General features: G+C 49.9%; 8 protein-coding genes across 8 annotated transcripts; 4 read left to right on the top strand and 4 right to left on the bottom strand.

Moving 5' to 3' along the window:
• Positions 1 to 350: 350 nt before the first annotated feature.
• Positions 351 to 938, top strand: ASPWEDRAFT_168793 (Apq12 family protein; the record flags this gene model as incomplete). The annotated part of the gene is made up of 2 exons (XM_040830352.1): positions 351 to 390; positions 478 to 938. 2 exons carry the CDS (start codon positions 351 to 353, stop codon positions 936 to 938), a joined length of 501 nt encoding a protein of 166 aa, XP_040692598.1.
• A 486-nt stretch (positions 939 to 1,424) lies between these two features.
• ASPWEDRAFT_24795 (putative signal sequence-binding GTPase GPN3) lies at positions 1,425 to 2,306 on the bottom strand (the record flags this gene model as incomplete). Its single annotated transcript, XM_040832662.1, has 1 exon — positions 1,425 to 2,306. One exon carries the CDS (start codon positions 2,304 to 2,306, stop codon positions 1,425 to 1,427), a length of 882 nt encoding a protein of 293 aa, XP_040692597.1.
• A 367-nt stretch (positions 2,307 to 2,673) lies between these two features.
• Positions 2,674 to 4,450, top strand: ASPWEDRAFT_36614 (S-adenosylmethionine synthetase). Its single transcript, XM_040834502.1, has 4 exons — positions 2,674 to 2,778; positions 2,851 to 2,908; positions 3,004 to 3,031; positions 3,089 to 4,450. The coding sequence occupies exons 1-4, from the start codon at positions 2,699 to 2,701 to the stop codon at positions 4,087 to 4,089; spliced, it is 1,167 nt and encodes a 388-aa protein (XP_040692596.1). The 5' UTR covers positions 2,674 to 2,698; the 3' UTR covers positions 4,090 to 4,450.
• On the top strand, positions 4,189 to 4,607 carry ASPWEDRAFT_347015 (uncharacterized protein). The gene has a single exon (XM_040834072.1). The coding sequence runs from the start codon at positions 4,288 to 4,290 to the stop codon at positions 4,501 to 4,503; it is 216 nt and encodes a 71-aa protein (XP_040692595.1). The 5' UTR covers positions 4,189 to 4,287; the 3' UTR covers positions 4,504 to 4,607.
• A 1,270-nt stretch (positions 4,608 to 5,877) lies between these two features.
• ASPWEDRAFT_95261 (putative nuclear localization protein) lies at positions 5,878 to 8,382 on the bottom strand (the record flags this gene model as incomplete). Its single annotated transcript, XM_040839603.1, has 3 exons — positions 5,878 to 7,751; positions 7,955 to 8,068; positions 8,280 to 8,382. Coding segments are annotated over 3 exons (2,091 nt in total), but the record flags the coding sequence as incomplete, so codon positions are not given.
• Positions 8,383 to 11,141: 2,759 nt separating this feature from the next.
• Positions 11,142 to 12,289, bottom strand: ASPWEDRAFT_168789 (uncharacterized protein; the record flags this gene model as incomplete). The annotated part of the gene is made up of 3 exons (XM_040830351.1): positions 11,142 to 11,945; positions 12,008 to 12,152; positions 12,186 to 12,289. The coding sequence occupies 3 exons, from the start codon at positions 12,287 to 12,289 to the stop codon at positions 11,142 to 11,144; spliced, it is 1,053 nt and encodes a 350-aa protein (XP_040692593.1).
• A 3,015-nt stretch (positions 12,290 to 15,304) lies between these two features.
• Positions 15,305 to 16,411, top strand: ASPWEDRAFT_346482 (uncharacterized protein). Its single transcript, XM_040834053.1, has one exon. The coding sequence runs from the start codon at positions 15,555 to 15,557 to the stop codon at positions 16,230 to 16,232; it is 678 nt and encodes a 225-aa protein (XP_040692592.1). The 5' UTR covers positions 15,305 to 15,554; the 3' UTR covers positions 16,233 to 16,411.
• Positions 16,412 to 16,590: 179 nt separating this feature from the next.
• On the bottom strand, positions 16,591 to 19,649 carry ASPWEDRAFT_49022 (uncharacterized protein; the record flags this gene model as incomplete). The annotated part of the gene is made up of 3 exons (XM_040837201.1): positions 16,591 to 18,615; positions 18,670 to 19,404; positions 19,494 to 19,649. 3 exons carry the CDS (start codon positions 19,647 to 19,649, stop codon positions 16,591 to 16,593), a joined length of 2,916 nt encoding a protein of 971 aa, XP_040692591.1.
• Between the last annotated feature and the right edge of the window lie 396 nt (positions 19,650 to 20,045).

Raw genomic sequence — 20,045 nt, 5'->3', positions numbered from 1 at the left:
ACCGAAATGAATTGTAAACTGCATTACATATGAGACCTGTACGACAGAGGAAAGTTCGTTGAGACCTTACCTAGGCTTGTCGTATCATATAGCGGACTAATATTCCTCCGGGAGATGAACCCCCACAGTGTAGCTTAGTTTGTCTAGTTTGCACAGCTAGTCTTGGTATTGTTGTTATCAACGGATCGCGATTGTCTCAAAGACAGGTCTGATCTTGTCAACACTAGATCCTCTAGTGACTGGACATTTTCAATTTCAGGTGGACCTTACAATATCGAATATCTCCCCAAAACAACCCACCACCTGTCCAGCATCAAAAAACTCGATCCGATAAATTAATCTCGAGCAACATGGACTTTCTCCCGGACTTCCTTCCAGACTTTCTCCCAGGTACGAGACTCGAAAATAATCCCCGATCATCGATGTTTGATCATCACTACCTACGTATAAAACACATACTAACTACAAAAACACCAGAATACCTCCTCCCCCTAACCCAAAACCCAACCCTTCGCGCTCTGGCAACAACCCCCCCATCAACGCACCTCACCAACCTCCGCACCCTCTACCTGGAGCCGTACATAATCCACCCGCTCTCAGCGGTATTAACGTCGTCAATGCCCGATCTCGTCTCGATCCTGATTCTCGCGATCATCCTGCTCATTTCGCTGAAGATTCTGGACTATGCGCGCCGCATTATCATGTTCTGGGTTATGTTGGTGGTGAGGGTGGTGTTTTGGGGTGCAGTGCTGGGCGCTGCGTGGTGGGTGTACCGGGTGGGTGTTGAGGATGCGGGGAGGGATTTGGGCTGGTTTTGGGGTGTTGCGCAGGGGTTTGTTGAGGGGTTTCAGAAGCAGGGGGCGAGAGGTGATGGGGGTGCTGCTGGTGGTGGTTCGCAGCAGAGATTGTATGCGGGTGCTGCTGGGAATGGGTGGTGATTGTGATGATGATGATGGTTATGGGTTTGTTTGCGTTGGGACAGGATTATACTTTGGGGCTTACTGGATGGGGATTAAAGGATATTGTGGAGTTGGTGCATGAACTACTAGCGTTGGATTGATTGATTTGGTTCATCTTCATGTTCATGAATTGATTATGCATTATGTTCATTGTGATTCTTGGTCTTCGTCTTGTTCATGCTGGGAGAGTCTTGTGTCTTGTGTAGACTCATGACAGAAGACTGTCTGACTTTACTACTCTCGAGTGTAAAGCTTCTCTGGCTGCTTCTATTGCAGGCAAGTGCGATATAGAGCGGACGGATGGCCCGCGATTGTTCATCCCTTGCAACAACCTGACGGTTCGGTCGGTAGATATGTTGACGGGATATGGGTGGTTCCAAGCCAACGTACTAATGCACGCTGTAACTGGTGTGCAAATGATAGACGAATTCGGATAGGTCAGGCCGTGGCCGGGATCAGATTGAATTACTCATCTGCATCCTCATAGTCCACTTCCTGCGCATCCTTGGGTTCCCTCGGTTCTTGCGCTTCGTGGTATTGAATAGCATCGTCGATATGGCTCAGGATGGCAGCGACACTGTCCTCCTCGGAAACGTCCAGTTTCAAGAATGACACCATGCTGAAATCGTCAATCAACTGTCCAACGGCTTGGTTAAGTCGCTTGAAGGAACCACCGCTCATCATGGAATTTGTGGCCGAGGGATCACCGCTGGGTGTCTCCTCCTCGTCCCTTGAGTCGTCCTGTAACGACTGCATGTCGACGTTGGTGAATCTCTTCAGCTCCTTGCGCGAAACCATATCCTTGACCTGGTCCATCTTGCTCAAAATATTCACATGTGGCATTTCCAACATCAACATGGCGGACATGGCGCTCAGTGTGCCCGAAAAGAATTTGGCCTTGTCGACGACAAAGGTGCTTTCTAGCAAGTATGCGGCGCAAAGATTGATGTTCAACGGACCCTGGCGCGACAAAAACTGCACAAGCGACGGTAAAAGGGGAATGTGCGTGTAGAGCTCAATCTGACCTGGCATGTCGATGATGATCAAATACTCTTCGCTCAACGGATCTAGGGCTTCGGAGAGGAAATCGAGGTTCTGCAGGAGGAATTCAAAGCAGTAGATGAGCCCACCATTGGGACCCAGCTCCAGCTCCTCCATCACATCCTCGAGGGTGATGAGTTCGCGAATGTCCAGGTCGGGCTCGTAACTGAAGGTCTCGGCGGCGGGGTCCAGGTTGATGTAAAAACAGCTCCGGCGGGTATTCTGCAGGTGTTGAATCATAGCATTGCAAAAGGTAGTCTTACCCGCACCCGCAGGGCCCATCACCAAGACACCGAATTTCGACATGACGGATGAACAATGGCGAGGAAGGGCTCGACAATGGGATCAGTGAAGAATACTCCGGGACGAACGGAGTCAGTATTGGTAACTATTATCGCTTCGGCAAGTGTCGAGATTTTCGAAATGCCGCTCTTGCCCGCCTTGGAGGGGAAATGCGCCTTTCTGCCGCTGCCCACCGCCGCAGGAATGGCGCCATCCGTATTGTGACGGTAAGAGTACGGTACGGCGCGGTATTGCGGTTTTCTTTCCCCCCCACTTCGAAGATCGATTTTCTCCTCTTCTTCTTCCTTTTTAACCTCTGCTTCCCCCCCCCTTTTCATTCTTCACTCCATCCATTCTACTCTTCACATTCCTCATCCACTTTTTTCTCTATCCCACCTACTCCTCCACTCTTCACAATGGGCAGCCTCTCTCCCAAGGCCGGTACTTTCCTTTTCACCTCCGAGTCGGTTGGTGAGGGACACCCCGATAAGATTGCGTGAGTTTTTTCCCTCCCCTCCTTTGATCGCTTTCTCTGTCTGAACCCATTGGCTAATCATTGAGAAAATAGTGACCAGGTCTCCGATGCCATCCTCGATGCCTGCCTTGCTGAGGACCCTCTCTCTAAGGTATGGACTTTGTTTCCTTGCTGGCGGGGCAAATTTCAATTCCGCCTGTAGCAAGCAGTGACTAACGAATGGCTTTTTTTTTTCTTCTCGTATAGGTCGCTTGTGAGACCGCTACCAAGACTGGTAAGTCCCATTATATTTGTACCATTAACAATGGCCCTTTGACTAACATCTTCTCAGGTATGATCATGGTCTTCGGTGAGATCACCACCCAGGCCAAGCTCGACTACCAGAAGGTCATCCGTGGTGCCATCAAGGACATTGGCTACGATGCCTCTGAGAAGGGCTTCGACTACAAGACCTGCAACGTCTTGGTTGCCATTGAGCAGCAGTCCCCTGACATTGCTCAGGGTCTCCACTACGAGGAGGCTCTTGAGAAGCTCGGTGCCGGTGACCAGGGTATCATGTTCGGATATGCCACCGACGAGACCCCCGAGCTCCTCCCCTTGACCATTCTGCTTTCCCACAAGCTGAACAACGCCATGAAGGAGGCCCGTAACAACGGCTCCATCGCCTGGTTGCGCCCTGACACCAAGACTCAGGTCACCATTGAGTACGCCCACGACAACGGTGCCGTCAAGCCCGTCCGTGTGGACACCGTTGTCATCTCTGCCCAGCACAGTGACGACGTCAGCACTGAGGAGCTCCGTGCCGTCCTCAAGGAGAAGATCATCAAGCAGGTCATCCCTGCTGAGCTCTTGGACGACCGCACCGTCTACCACATCCAGCCCTCCGGCCGCTTCGTCATTGGTGGTCCTCAGGGTGACGCCGGTCTTACCGGCCGTAAGATCATCGTCGACACCTACGGTGGCTGGGGTGCCCACGGTGGTGGTGCCTTCTCTGGCAAGGACTACTCCAAGGTCGACCGTTCCGCCGCCTACGTGGCCCGCTGGATCGCCAAGTCCCTGGTCAACGCCAAGCTCGCTCGCCGTGCTCTTGTCCAGCTCTCCTACGCCATTGGTGTCGCTGAGCCCCTCTCCATCTTCGTTGAGACCTACGGTACCTCCGACAAGTCCTCCGAGGAGTTGGTCGAGATCATCAAGAACAACTTCGACCTCCGTCCCGGTGTCATTGTCAAGGAGCTCGACTTGGCCAAGCCTATCTACGCTGCTACCGCCAAGAACGGTCACTTCACCAACCAGAGCTTCTCCTGGGAGAAGCCCAAGACCCTCAAGTACTAAACGTATCACACTGCCTAAGTGTGGTCGTCTAGGACTTGATCTTTGTTTCTTTTCACGAACGTGATGAATTGGCTTTGTTTTCAACAACTCAAAGCATGAAAGCATAGACATATAAAAAGCTTTCTTTTTTGGTTTCTTTTTACTGTTTAAAATTTACTGCATGTCGCCTGCAAGAAGGGTTTGGCGAATGAATTCAACATGATACCACTTTCATCGGATGGGAAGGGAATGTTTTTGGCGTTTTTAGGGAGCGAAAGTCTTCAACACATTTGCCTCCTGCAGGCTTTACAAGCTGTTTGCACTTCGGATGATACTCGCCCACTTGTGGGCGATGTTTCTGGGGAGGGGCACCTGCCATTGAGCGTGCTGAGAGGTTCTAGACGTCTCGACATTGCCAATGGAATGCTAATCTAAACATTAGCAATATACTATAATGAACATATTACAATAATCTGTTGAATCCTCCGTAGTCACATTTTTTAGTTTCTGTAATTGGATAATTGCTGACGAGATTGCCTGCTATCACATGTTCAGGAATGTAAGCTGACAGGAACTACAACAACAGGTTTCGGAGACGGGACAGGGGAATACCCTATCATCGCTCGTATTGTCGTTCGATTGACGGTACCAAAGGATACCAAGGCAGTCAATGTTCTACTAAGCACGATGACGACTTTGGTACCCCATAACATAGACTACTGATGCATGCATGTATTATTTACATCACACCCATCACGCTAAAATTTCAAATTCCCAACTGGTGCTGACTACGGAGTGCTCCATGGGGAAGGGAAGATGCCGGTTAGTTTATACCCATTCGACAAGACTCTACAAACTACTCTGTACAGCACGCTTGATATAATAATGGAATCGATGAGTGAAGAAATCAAGTTCCCAATTCATTTCGTTAGTCAACCCTTGACTCGTGTAATCTGTGACCTGCCAATCAAATTATAAACACAACACACGTGACGAGTTGGTTGGATCATTCCGCAAAAAGGAAGGAAAAGTACCGTAAAAGAGATGGGTCAAAAAAAATAAAATAAAATAGAAATATCAAATCAAATCAACTCAAAAAAGGCTGTAGGTGTAAGGATAACGTAACCATGGATAAAAAGTAATGCTCTCGCAACAAGGACAAGATTAAAGACAATGGATGGGATGGAGCAGAGTGCAGGCACGAAACGTGACATGCTAGAATGGAGATAAACAGAAAATTCAAAGAGAAGAGAGAAGATAGATGGATAAAGATAAATCAACAAGATGGAGCTGGAACCGATGTGTAAGTTGATAAGAATAAGAAAAATGAAACCAAAGTGAATTTCTCCGCCATTCTGCCTGACCAGCCCTCTATCAAATTGATATATGACGAATGCACAACTTCCATACTCATAAAAAAAGTGCAATAATCTGTTCAGAAACAAAAGAAGAAATCTTTCCCAGCTTCGCACAAAAGACCAAACAACTGGAAGAATGGAATAGAGACATGAAATATAAAAACACAACCGGGTATAACAGAGGGTATAGAAACGGCAATGCGCAGATTATCATTAGCTATTACCCTTGACCAAGGATAATGTGTAGCAGAAATGAGAAATGGCATGAAAAAAGGCAAGTGAGAAAGGACAAACGGTACTGATCAGAGGGAAGCTGGAAGAAACATGGAATGGTCCACAACTCGCTAAACTAAATCTCCTTCCCTGACGCCTCGAAATCCCATTAACGCCAATCGGGAACAACGCCAGCCATAAATCTTTAGTAACCTGACCATCCTCCTAGTGGACTTCCCGACTGACCCGGTTGCGAATGTCCAGGTTGCATCGGTCCACCGGGGGCGGACGGCCAGCCTGGTATACCACCACCTGCGCTCATTCCCATGGCGAGACCTGGCTGTTGAGGATTCCCCGCCATGAAGGGCTGCCCTCCAGGACCTTGTGAGGAGGGATACATGGCCCGAGCAGCGGCCATGGCAGGATAAGGAGCTGCCGTGCCCCCAGGGAATCCCATAGACGTCATGGGTTGTTGCGGGGTTTGCGGGTGATGTAACTGGTAAGATTGCGGCATTTGAGGTGCTGACGGACGAGGTTGGTGACGAGGAGATTGGGAGGGGTGCTGTTGCTGCACACCGTGAGGCATAGGGGAGGGAGTCTGCTGGGGTGGCGCGTGTAGCTGAGAAGCGTACTGCGGCATCACGCCCTGAGGCCCTGAGGCAGACAGCGGGGATGGTTGCGGCTGTGGGGGAGGCTGACCCCACATCTGCTGCGACTGAGGATACCCGTAAGGAGGTGTTGGCGCTGCTCCCGCCGGCATGGGCGGGTTGGATGGCCTGTGATGCATCATCTCAGGTCGCATACCCGGCGGCAGTCCTCGGACAGGAGACTGCGCAATGGGAGGCTGCTGATGCGGCTGGGGAGGGAAACCGGGCTGACCAGCCATCATTGGTGCCTGATGAGGAAGCATACTCGGCGCCTGAGCCACGTTCATCATCCCAGCCGAAGAAATCCGGGGAGACTGCAGTGATTGAGATACAGATGGATTCGAGTCGAGCTGTCCGGGCTGCGACTGCGCCGCAGACACCGGAATATCGCGGGTTTTGGCATAGAAATCCTCCAGTCCCTTTTGACGAATATTACGTTGCGAGCCCAGAAGTTTGTTAAAATCAGCGGTATGTGACGCTTGATTGAGGATTTCTGCTGCCGTGCTAGGTTGTGTCCGATCTTGGAAGGGCTGACCCGTCAATTCCTGACGGGTGCGAGGCATACTGCTGTATTCTCTCAATCGTGGGTCGTCTGTCGTGGTTGCCATGTGAATCATTGACAGTGGTGCTAGAGAGACGGATGACGCGGGTCCCAGAGGTAAATCGGAAGGCATGGCCTCAAGCGCGTTGCTATAAATAACATCGCCGTGGGCCAGGGCAGGCAGGAGACTGGAAGCAGTCGCTGCTTCGGCCGCCGCGGCATCGCGGGCTTTAGCAGCACCCGGCCGCTTCTCACCCGCCAAATCCTCTTCAGTGAAGCCTTGTTTCCGTGCTTTACTTTCCCAGTAGTCATCGCGCACGCGTCTTCCGTTCACAACAACCCGGCTTCCGAACTGTCGGAACATGGATTTTGCCGAAACGATGGCAATTTGACGCGACCGGTACGAGTATGGGAGAATATCTTGCTGAATCAGATCGTCCTTTTCGATCTGCGTAGCGATTATCTTGTGGAGGGACCGGTTCTTGTTGAATAAAAGATACGAGTCGCGATACCCGAGTACCCGCGCGCACTCGGTTGCCAGCATGAAGAGCTTGCTGCCACGTAGAGGAACACGGAAAGTCCTGCACTTAAACTCCCGGCCACCCTGAGGGTATCCCATAGCATCCACCTTCTTCTCCCCTGCTTCGTCAAACTCTTTGGGAATGTATTCATCTCCCTGCTCGTTCAGTTGATCGGTCGTGTGGTCTCTGACGGTGGGGAGTGCCTTGACCAGAGTCGACTTGGTCGGGGTAGTCTTGTCTGGAGGTGATGCCTGCGGCGGCGACACGATAGTCTGTTGCTGTGGGAGTTGTTGTGTCTGCATCTGGGGAGTTTGAACCTGGACGCTCACAGCAGGCGACTGATCGCTGGTGGAGGGTCGTTGCGCCTTTGGGGGACGCCCGCGTTTCCGACGACCATGGTCATCTGTCCATCACAATAAGTTGCACATTAGCCATCAAAACCGAATCAAAGATGTGTAGAAGCGCCAAAGCCAAAGCCAAAACAAAACAATATATATAAGTAATCTATATTAGATGAATATGAGACGAAGCGGCTCGAGAGCGTCCCACGGCATCAACCACGGTTGGAAGTTTGAGACGTAGAGGCGCTCCCCGACGCGCACATACCGTCGTCATGGTCTCCGTCTGCGTGATTCCCACGGTGATCCGGAGTCCGACTGCGCTTGACACCACGGGGAATCGTACTCGGTGCTGCAAACGACGGGGCAGGGAGAACGGCGACTAGCAAAGGCCATCAGTTTTTGGAGGGCCCGCGACGGACAGAATGAAAGAAATTAAGGCGAGAAACCCCATTACATTCATTACCACCGATCGCGATAGACAGGTAGGGAAGAGAAGAGAGGAAAAATAAAATAACAAGCGAGATGACAACAGGAAGATAACACGAAGATAACAGTGAACCTCGGCTAGGAAAAGACGAGATACAACATACCATTATTCAGAGCCGCAGGGTTGATAGTGCCAGAACCATCAACGAGATCCCCTCCGAGCCCATTCATCGGGGCGGAAACCGAGGAGTGGGAGGTGCCATACATGGCGGCGGGCCAAGGAAGGACGGGAAGGTTGAAAGGCCGTCGCAAGGCCGCGGGCGCGTCAAGGAAACGCGGGACGAGTCAAACCGGCTGAAGATGGAGGGGGAGACAGGCGACCGGGAGCGGCAGCAGCTGCGAGGAAGGACAAGGGAAGGGGAAAGGGAAAGGAAAAGATAGATTGGGCTGCAACAGATGCAAGTAATCCTCGGGGATGGATGGGTGGACTTTGCAGACCTCGCATGCAGTGGTGGTTTTTTGAGACGGGTGAGACTAGTTGGCCAGGAAGCGGATCAGCGGGAAAATAAAATAAAAACAACAGCAAAAAAATACAATAAAAGGAACAACACCCAACCGGAAAACTTGAAGAACGGACTGGGGTGGGAGGAGTGGGTTGGGATGGGAAGAGATGGGAATGGAGGTTTTGATTTAATGGAAGATGATGAATGGTTGATGGACTGAAGGTGGTGGGATGGCGATGGGGAGGTCCAAGCAGGCGGTGTGAAGATGCGATGGGAAGAGCGAGATGGAGGGTGTATCGTATGGTATTGTGTATGGTGTATTGTGGCTGGAGAGAGATACGCACCGCCACGTGAGGCTGAAGGACGACACGCCCTTTGTCCAAGGTTTGGATAGATTATCGAACGGAAGATGACAAAGATGAAGAAGATGATTCACAGATGGTGACAACAGATCAGTGGATACAGGTTGACTAGGGGTATGTAGATAGGATTCTTAGGGTCGATTTTGGAGGGGGGAGGGGGGGTAAGGTAGAGAAGCGGTGGGTGTAGCTAAAGATACTGTGTGAGTGGGGAGGAAGTTTGAAACTTGGAGAGAAAAGGGAAAAGACAAGCAAAGACTAGCAAGCAGAAGATTTAATCCGATGAAAGGGAGAAGCAAATAATAATAAAAGAAAATAAAGAAAAAAGTTGATTGACGGAGGAGAAGCGAAGAACAGACGATGGCAGCAGTGGAGGATGCAGCGAGCAGGACGGGAGACGCCACGCGAGGTGATTGGCTGAGGTAATACACAGAGTACAGTTAAACAATGGAGACACGTACCTAGGAGTATCTACCTAGTAGACTGTAGGAATACTGAGGATAGAATCAGATAACAGGGTGTAATGGTTGAAACCTGAATAATACTGGGATGGCGGGGAAATCCTGGGACGCAGTGACCAGTTGGGATAAGATAGAGGAGATGGGGATCTTTTGACTGTCAACAGTCAACAGAATACCATAACAGGCCGGAGATCACCAGGAGGGGTTGGTGATCGGAGGAATAAGAGGGGCAGTCTTACAGATTGCCAGTTACCTCCAGAATACAATGAATGCAAGTTCAATAATGCCCATTCTTTGTTTCTTTTTCTCTAAGAATCCCCCCAAACCAATCACGAGACAAAGCCTGATCTGATGATCGTTTTCTGTATGGTTTGTTACAATACAGTGGCAATCATATCCACCCAAATATGAGGAAATATGAGGAATATAGGAAGATAATGAGACCATTTCTTTATTTTTTTTTTTTTAATCCGTCTGTGTAACATCGCCATCTACCTTATCCAGTCGATATTATTTCCGTCAAAGATGCCCATCATGTCTATCCGGATCCTACCGGCTTGCAATCATTCATTATTCCTGCAGTGAGCTCTCCAGCACAGACCGCGATCTCTCGACAGGGATCATCTCTGCCTTGTTTTGGCAGTCTGCACAGACCCTCTACAGTAGACAAGAAACAATAGACACCGTAGAAGAGTCAGTATACTGAATATCCTCAGTATTCATTCCAATCTATAATGTATTCTGATCAAGAATGTCGGATCTGGCAGATGATCACTCAATAGACTTCTCCCTAGTCACTTGAATGGCGATCCCCGTCTATCTTCTGTAGAGTCGTATTCATTCCCAACATTTGGAGAATAATAATAATATACCAAACTGCCTAGCTTGGGATATGATGATAACATGCTGATTAGATGTAACCTCAGATTCCCCCACACTTCCAAGGGTATCACCAATCAGCAACGCAACCCTTTCGACCTCATTTCAAGCTTTCATCTTTGTCCAACCATATCTTCTTTCTTGATTCATGTTTAGGTCGATCGGCGTCTATTCTGACCTGAATAGTATCATGTTGTGGGCTTGCGATATTACCATTCCTCGTGGTGAGGAACATGCTACTGTAATCCGTCTGCATACAATCCTCTCATCGCCAAACAGGTTAAGGAAAGATCGGCAACATTCTCTGACTCTTGCCCGGTGGCAATGAGAACTAATCCCTACCTGGGAGGGGTTGCCAACGAGTCACCCGGTCTGCTGCAGTAGTTCCCGTGGACGGTTTTATATGCATGGCCGGTGTTGCTCGCTCATGTTGAGTATCGGACGTTTATTCCCTCTGTACTCCGTTCTGATATTCATGTTCATCCAGTATCAGTCTTTGAATGTCCAATCCGGTGCAATAGCTGAATCACGAATCTTGTCCTTGGGCAGATACTGCATGACCCTGCAGCAGTATCGTATCCGCATGTTGGCGCCGTACAAGCAGACGGTCTGGATTATCCACTATTCTCCGTCTCTTGAGGCTTCATCCTTGGTCCGTCATATGCAATAACCCGAGTCTACGCAAGCTTCCCCGCTCCTCAGAAGACTCTGCTTGGCCTTCTGCTCTGCAATCAACCCAGTCCGGAAGACCTGCCAGAAGCAATGTTGTAAACGGCTATCAAACTGCAGCCAATCACCTCTGCCAACCTGTAAACAGAGGGCGTCTACCAGCCTCCCCATCGCCTACGTTGCTCATTCTCACACTCGGAGAACATCCCAAAGTCATAGGCCCCCCACATCTCGCTCCCCGCGAGGCTGGGGATGAGATTGAACTCGTCTTCAGGGTACTCACCCCGCTCGTTGAGATCTTGTGAGAAGATCTCATATTCGCCATTGACCAGGCCAAGGGATCCGTGGGCTAGTGTGTCCGGGTCGCTGGGAGAATCCTCAGACTTAAGCTCGGACTCAGACTCAGGCTCATCAATGTCCATCGGGTCGTAATGATCTTCCTCGACCGGTGGTGCCATCGGGCGCCTGCCTACAAACGCAGGAGTAAACGGACGAGAGCGACGGGCTGTCTGCTTCGTCCGTGGAGGTCTCGCCCCCGTCTTTTCTTCGTCTTCGTCTTTGTCTTTGGCTGACTCTGCTTTTCTGCGTCCAGATGATGCTCCTCCACGGCCGGTCCCGCGTGCAGGAGCCATGCTAGGCTCATCTGTCTTCTTGGCCGGAGTCTTCTTAGCAGCGGTCGATCCCGTACTCGCTTTATCCGCCTTTTTGGCTTTGGATTCGGCAGGTTTTGCGGCCTTGGCTTTTGGCTCAGACTGTGCTGCAGGCTTGGTAGATTTGGCAGTGGCAGTGGTAGTCCCGGGGGTTGTCTTTGACTCGGCAGCTTTAGTCTTCTTCGTCCCCTTAGCCTGAGCTGCATCCCCATCAGCATCAGCATCAGCATCAGCATCAGCATCATCAGCATTCTGCCTCTTCCTCGACGCAGGAGTCTTCTTCTGCTCCCCCGCTCCGGCCGCCGCCCCCTTCAACGCCGCCCGCGCCTCCCATCTCTCTTCCTCCACTCCTTCTTCAGATCCGCCTCCACCTTGGCGATATCCTTTGGCACGACGAGATTGCCACCCCGCACCGCATCCAGTAATCTCATCTTGGCCACCGCCTTAGTCTTGGACGGAGGCAGGCCATAGTGCAGAAGCTGGGCTTCGTACCAGTGACCGACGGGGTCGGGGGTGCTGGGGGCGGAGGTGGTTTGGAAGAGAGCCTACAGCTCGTGGAGCGGGGCGCGACGGTGTAGCTTGTGGCCGGAGGATTCGACGTAGAAACTATCGACGGAGAAGGAGAATTTGCCGTTGGAGACGGGAGCGGACATTTTTATGTAAGTAGGGATGGTATTTGAGGGAGGGTTTGTTGAGGTGAGGGTGATGGGCGCACAAGAAAATAGTTCATCATTGACTCGACGCGACTTGGCGCGTTCAACTCCATCTACATCTACAGGCAGCCACTTTAATGATTTAGATATTTCTAAGTAGTTAAATTGATATATAGGTAAATCATTTCTATTCATGACTATCAGCCAACAATGGCATTTCACCCATCATCATCAGTTGTCAGATTCCTCAAGTGGGGACAACATATGGAGTATGGACGACGTCATAGGCTCTATCTAGACATTTTGAATCCACGGTTATTCAATAAAAGGGTTTGTTATCCTGAAAGTGTATATATACTTTCGCCTCCAGCTGGTCTGAGTTAATCCTATGCTGCATCTATCATGCTGCACAATATGCTCTGCCAGACATACTCTATCGACTCAACAATTGTAAATCAATCTCCTCGGCAATATCAGCCATCCCATAAAACAAACAGACGAAAATTTAGAGCACCAAAAGTTATTATCGAAGCCAAACCCCAAAGCTGTCTCTGCATCAGCAATGGTCTGGAAGGTGGCCAATAGAGGTTTCTGGTGGAAGAATGCAGATGTGCTCTACTTATACTCTGGGTAAGTGGACATGGAAGGTAGTTCACTCATTTGTAAATATTCCAAGCCATTTTCAGTCCTGCATATTCCAGTTTGTTGCAGTTGCGTGGCCTGTATATTTCCAATCATAAGGCTTGGTGTTGGATCTGTGACTGCAGGTGTAGCAGGGTAGACTGGGAATTCCATGCTGTCATTTTTGCTCGAATGAGTGTAAAATCGAGTGCAGCAGTATCTAGGATAACTACATACTCCATCACAAATGGAACCATCTCGAGATATCATCGCTCAAAACCCCATCATCTTCCCCGAGGCAAAGGCTCTTTGGGTGGCTTTCTTGCAAGATGTTGTTGGGAATGTGGTGTTACGCTTCTTGCGTACTTGAGATGGATACAGGACAAGTTATTCCGTATATGGGAATTTCCGGGGTTAAATACGGATTCCTCGGAACATACAGCGCAACAATGGCTATTCGACGAGTGGCAGACTATATAGAAGGCCCAAGTCTAATCTAAGAGAGGCGAGACTTATGTCATTCCGTATTGTAGTTATCCCTAATATGTATCTAGTTATTCAATGGAATGAATCTCAGACGACAGTATACCGTAATGAGCCGACTGTCTGTCTTAACTTTACCTCGGAAACAATCCTATTGGAAAAGATGGGCTTGTCAAGGCTGCTATCTATAAGAGGAATCAACTCGGAAAGCAGTGGAAGGTCGACGAGTGGCGAAAAGCCGGGGAAGCCATATTATAGGCCTACTTTGCTATTGATTCTAGTTATGAAAGTAAAAACCTTCTACGACACCATTCCGTCCCCACTGGCCTATGGGAGAATAGTCTGCCCATCTCTCTTCCCATCCGGAAATATACTGGTCATATCATGGCTGAACACGCTATGGCCCAGCCTTGACCACCACGAACGTTTCCCCAGACTCAATATCCGTGGATCAAAAAAGCATAAAGTGCTCTATGACAGAAATACGAAAAGCCACGCTGATTGACTTTGGGCTGTGTACCCCGCTGCATAGGAGGTTGGATGCGCCTGAGATGGAGAATATAATATCTCAGGCTGCTTATAGCCAAGATCGATAGAGCAGAAACGGCGCATAATGATAAACCCGAGGATCGACGGACGAAAAAGGAAAGCCAGTCACGAGAGCAGTGGACGGTATGGCGGTCACTCGTTGGCATTACGGAGGAGTTATTCCGTAGTTCGCCCATAAATGAGAGTACTTCTGACCAGATTGCGTCCCCGGATGATAAAGCCAACGCGGAGGTGGAGAAGCCCAGCCGATAGACTGTCTAGTCAGAGCGGACTATGTGTTCTTCTGGCGGCTCTCTGGATCCGGTAATCCGGTGATCTGCAGTCATGTGCTGACTAACACACCACACGGAGAGAAACACAGAGCCATATTAACACAGCAGGGAGAAAGGTCAGTTGATGGTAGTAGTAATCCTATCAGAGTGGGAGGAAGATATGTACAGAGCAAGGAGACAACCCATGATCCAAAGCATTGGGTATGGAGGTAGGGTCTGCTCTAGGGTCTGCCCACGTATGGGATTTATGGGGACAGATGGGGGCTTTTGTCGCACATGACAATATTGGGTTGATGCAGATCCTTGGCCACACAACAACGAAGGGTGTTGGTGATATTGAATTATTTCTTAGAAGAGTCGTAATCATGATATAATACATAAGATATAATAGTTAGATAATATAGGAGTAGGAGTAGGAGTAGAAATCTAATCTGATGTTACTGTGACTACGTTCTATATAAAGAGTATCCCCGCAACCACCAGCCAATCAGAGCATTCTTCTGTCAGGTACGACAATCTTCTCCCACCTGCTCTACAGTTCTTGTACAACTCCTACAATACAATATGAATATTAGACAGTATAACTATAATACTAAAACTCCATCTCACAATCTAACAATCTATCTAATAGTCTACGATATCTAATAATCAATAAATACTCTATTGCTAGCCTAGAAATGGAATGTTCCATGGATGCCGCCAAATCCGGCTGCCCCACTTTTGCTGGTCAGCTGGTCGATTAGTTTTGCAGTGGGGCCCTGCATTACGAGTAGAGTTGGGTCTGGCCAGTGAGTCACTTCTGTCTTTTAGACAGAATATAAAATATATAGAAAAAATATAAAATATTGAGTATAAAATATAAAATAGAGAGAATATAGAATAGAGAGTATAAGATAGAATAGAGGATAAATAAGACAAGAATGCGTATAGTATACAGAGATGGAGTTGTGTAAATAAAGAGGTCTAGACGCATGCAGATTCTGCCAGATCAGATGGTCACCTGCCTGCCTGGATGCAGTTAGTCTCTCGTCCGCTCCTTTTTCCCTCGCTTTTTCAGCTCCTCTTCGTTTTTCTCCTGCAATTCTTTTAACCTCTGCAATCCCCAGACTTCTCCGGCTCGTTTCTCTTCATCTTCAACCTTCTCCCTGCTTTACACTTTGGTGCCAAAACTAGATTCTGCCACAAACTTACCATCATCCGGTTCGCCACCACTAATGACATCAACCACCCTCTTTCCTTGATTGTATCGATCAACTTGACGCACACTTAAAACCCACCTCATTGTCAATCATCCTCCCCCGCTCAACTCACTTTTTCTTCCATTTTCTGCTATTAGCCAAATGGCCGTGAAAACAATCGATATTACCGCTCCCGCTTCTCTCTCCAAAAACCCCAACATGAATAAACGCTGGCCTCCTCTCGCCGATAAAACCTCTCTCCCCTTCAAGCTCACGGCGCTCTCGCGTCAGAAACTCGCCCGTGAAGCCACCGCCGCTGACCCTGATATCCGGCGATGTCTCGGCCACTTCCGTCTCCATTGTACCTCGATGGAGTGGGCCCAGAAGGACATGACCAGTCGCATCAACTCGTTTGATCTCGAGGATGACACCGAGTCAGAGGACGAAGAGGAAGAAACAAAGAACGAAAGACAGGCCAAGTTGAACGTGTTCGTTCAGCAGAAGAGCAAGGAGGAAAAGAAGGAATCTTCCACTTCTACAAAAACTGAGACCACCAACACTACTACTCCTGCTGAGCCTGAGCCTCGGCAACAACAACAACAACAACAAGAAGAAAAACAAGAACAAAATAACTCCATGGCAAAAGAGCCTACCTCGACCGAGACGGAAATTCACGTCCAATTCGAGGTCCCCGCTCGTCCTCCCTCTCCCAATTCGGCTGAGAAGGACAAGGAAAACGGCCTGCTTGAAAAGGGTCGTAGCTGCCTGGAAAAGACGGTTCAGAGGAAACACTTCTGGCCATCGCCGGGTCAGTGTTTGCCTGTTCGCATCTCTGGTTAGATGCTCGCCTCACTTTCACCTCACTCCATCTTCTCTTCTCCGACTTGTATTTTTCAAACAACTTCTCTCAACCTCGACAGGATAAGAACATCCTCAAAACATCAAAAGCATCCTAATTCGATAATAATGACGCTACGACGATACGATTTCTTTTTGCGGTTACGACGGACAGGTTATTGGGTCTGGTGTTCCTTCATGTACTTACTAGTATAATAAAAATGTCCTACATTATATCTATATTTACATTTATTCCCCTTTTATATTTATTGACTTGTATCATTTGATTCTTACTATATACTAGACAACGCCCGCTAACAATTACAATCAATCAATCAATCAAACATGCATAAGTCATAAGTTACATCCCCAACTCATCTTCATCATCCCACCCCAACTGCTCGTAAATCGATTTTCCCGATTTCTCGGGCGTGACCGGAATTGCCGAGGATGTCAACATCGCACCACCCGAGGGCTTCTCACTGCTACTCTTCTTCACAGGCGTCCCCAGCACGACCGGCGAACTCGGCGGGGCCATACTCTGCACACCAGGCACACTGGTGGGGCCTGCTCCTGTTCCTTGTTTCGGGGGCGTCTCCATCACCATGCTCGATTTGATCGTCTCAACAGGCTTGCTGCTAAGTTGGCGGTTGGTGGTCTCGACGCGCCGCGACGCGACCGGGGTCGATGGTGCTACCTCACTAGTCGTAGCGGCTGTGGTGGTGGTCGTGGCAGTAAGTCGTGCTGGGCGATTGGGCACGCGGAATAGATTTCCTGAAAATCCGGACCCCGCATCTGGTGTTGCCCCTCCGTCGTCGTCGAATATGGAGCCCAACGGTTTGGGTGGGCGTCGAGATGGTGTTTCTTGGATGCCTTCTCCTTCGCCTTCGTGAGTATTATCTGATGCGGATATTCTCTTGCTGTTAGAACCGGCGCGTACGGCTGAACCCGGGATTACAGCGTCGCTGCCGAATGGAGAGGAAGCAACACCTGAGCGTCTCGATTCTCGCATCAGGCTTTTAGGCACAGGGGGTAAGCCGAGACCGACCACGTCTTTCTTGCGACTGCCTTTGGGCGTGGCCATGACCTGCACACCCTGCCCAAAGGGATTGCGAACAGGGTTTTTGGGCTTGCGGCCGCTGGACGTCCGTTTATCTGCGTCGTCAGCAATATCCCTGGCGACTAATTCGCGATTGGGTTTTCGGAGCGCATGGATCGCGGCGTCGAGCTCTCTCTTCTGCTCGACCAGGATGTGCACCTTCTTTAGCTTGGTCTCATGTTGTCTGGCCACCGCGTTGAGGTCCACTTCGCGGTTCTCCACCCGTTTTGCTTTCTGGATGCCCCCGCGCACGCTCGAGTTCAGCGACGGCAGCAGTGGTTCCATCGAGTCGCGTCTAGACTCTGTCTGCGAGGGTGCCGTGTTGGATCGACTCAGCGATGGGTGTCGCCCTTGCGATGCGCTCTGTTCGTCTGTCAACACTCGCTGCAGACTGCGGCGAGGCCTCTGAGGGGGTTGTCGCTGCTGCTGCTGCTTGACCGCCGTCCCAGATTCCCCTCGTGGCACGGTTTTTCTTGCATGAGAGTGTTTTGTCGTGGGCAAAGTCGCGCTCGACACGCCAAATTTGCGTGTGATTAATTTGCATTTATCGGGGAGACGTGAAGCGTAGAATGGAACAATCACCTCTGTGCAAAAGTCGCGCACCGCGTCGCTTTCCACCTTCTTTCCAGAGAGATGGTTGCTGTCGTATGACTTGGCCGAATCGGCAACGACCGCATCCTCAAAACTGACAGCATGCCAGATACACAGCCGATCAAGATGAAGCTCCAGCAACACGTTCAAATCTTGTGATTTCTTGGTTTTGGGTTTCTTGGGCGTCTCGCCTGAGCCCTTCTCACCGCTATCGTTATCAGCAGATGATGCCTTCTTGGCCTCTTCAGCGATAGCCAACTCCAACGCTATCGTTTCCAAGATAAGAAGTATCTGCAACTGCGTCTCTCGCAGCCGTAGATCGGCCACATGTTTTTTGGCTTCTGCTTCTCGTGACGTGTTGATCAGAACCCCTTCGGCAAGACTTCGGTCTTTCCACCATTTTCGGATAAACCCGTCTTCTTCGGGGTAGAGTCCATTCTTGCCCAGTTTCTTCTTTCTGCTTTTTCGCTTCTTCGTAGGGACAGTGGTTTCGTCGTCGGAAATGCTAATCACAATGTCGCGAATGGTCGACGGTAGCGTCTCCCGATACTTCAGGTCCATCTTTTTCGCGTTCAGAATAGTCTCTCGGTAGAAATTGATCAGGTCTGTTGGCTTCTTAGAAGACTCCAGCTCGGGTGATTGGAATGCTGCACGGCATCGTGCCAGGGGCCCTTTGGCAAAGTATGCGACGGATGTCTGGAATCAGTCAGTAATGCGAAACAATACCAGACATGACATTGGATAACCCACCTTGGATATGTAGAGAGCCTGCAAGTACTGCTCCCTCAAGCCATCCAGCAGCTCCTGAGGCGACTGCAGCGCATCCATCTTTTCACCTCCAATGCCTTGATCCTGCGACTCTGCCGACAAAACAGGAGGCTCGAAGCTGGAACTCCTTTCCATCGGCACAAGACGAGGAGGCGCCAGCGATTGACTCCTACTCTCCGTAGACTCCATAAACGACGCATCCTGCATCTCAACATCACCACCAACAGTCGACTCAAACACAACCGAAACATCAACCTTGCCCCGCTGCTCCGATCCAACATCCATGCGCATACCCATATCCACTACCGGTTCCTCAATCTGCGCCGCTTGCCACCACTCACCACCACCACCAGACTCGCATTGAACAGCCCTCTGCTGTGTGATAGCAGGACCACCACCCTTAACCGCAACAAAGATATCCCCCTCCTCAACACCCCTCCCAAGTTTGCACAGTGCATAAATCCCCCTCTTCACCTTCTCGATAACGTATATCCCACCGTCGCCCACCAACCGCGCAGCAAGCACCGCAGGCTCGCCCCGCTGCTGCTGCTGCTCGTCATTCTCAAGAGCCGGAATGTCGGCCACGAACAAACTCCCCGATTGGATTGGCGATAGGGTCAGGGCGGTTTCGAGCCAGAAGAATGGTAATCGGGAGCGCGGGAGGGTGGCGATCGGGTTTAGGGTGTAGGGTTCTTCGGAGGGGGATGCTTCGTGGGACTGCCCATGGGTTAGTATTGGTATATAGTATAGATTGAGTTTTTTCCTTAATGTGGCGGGGACAGCGCGGGGAGGGGGAGAGAACAAACCCGAATGCGAATCGAGGACGTCGTCAAGTCATCCGGGGGATCATGAAACGTCTTGCGTTTTCTCGAGGGCGGACGAGTAGCATCATGAGGGGCTCTAGTCAACGAGATCGAAGTGGTGGATGATTCGAGGACGCCGGGGGATCCACGCGAGGCCATGAACGCGTCTTATGAAGCATACATCCTGTACTTTGCAAAAAAAAACGTACAAACAAAAAAACTAAACTCAGACAGTAACAGCTCACCCGGTCTAGAGTAAATCCAAATCTATAAAACGAGATCGCAATTGCAATCGCAAGTGGAGAGAGAAAAGATAGGACGCTTGTTGGCGGGTTGGCAAAACGCGGATTAATGGGCGTTTCTTGGCGTCACGCGTCGCTACTCCGGCTTCTTGTAAGGGACGAAGTTGGTCGGTGCGGCATTATTATAGCATGGCTTGTCTGTAACTTGTTGGAATGCCTCGCTCCAGTAACTAATTATTGAGACATTATTGGTGAAAAATATGGGGTATTTGTATCCCTGTAGGGGTGGTTTTACAATTTTTGCAGACAAATG

The sequence above is a fragment of the Aspergillus wentii genome, assembly GCF_001890725.1.
Source record: "Aspergillus wentii DTO 134E9 unplaced genomic scaffold ASPWEscaffold_2, whole genome shotgun sequence".
NCBI classification, from domain to species: Eukaryota; Fungi; Ascomycota; class Eurotiomycetes; order Eurotiales; family Aspergillaceae; genus Aspergillus; species Aspergillus wentii.
The sequence above is the reverse complement of the archived record's forward strand: the minus strand, read 5'-3'. Positions and strand labels throughout refer to the sequence as shown.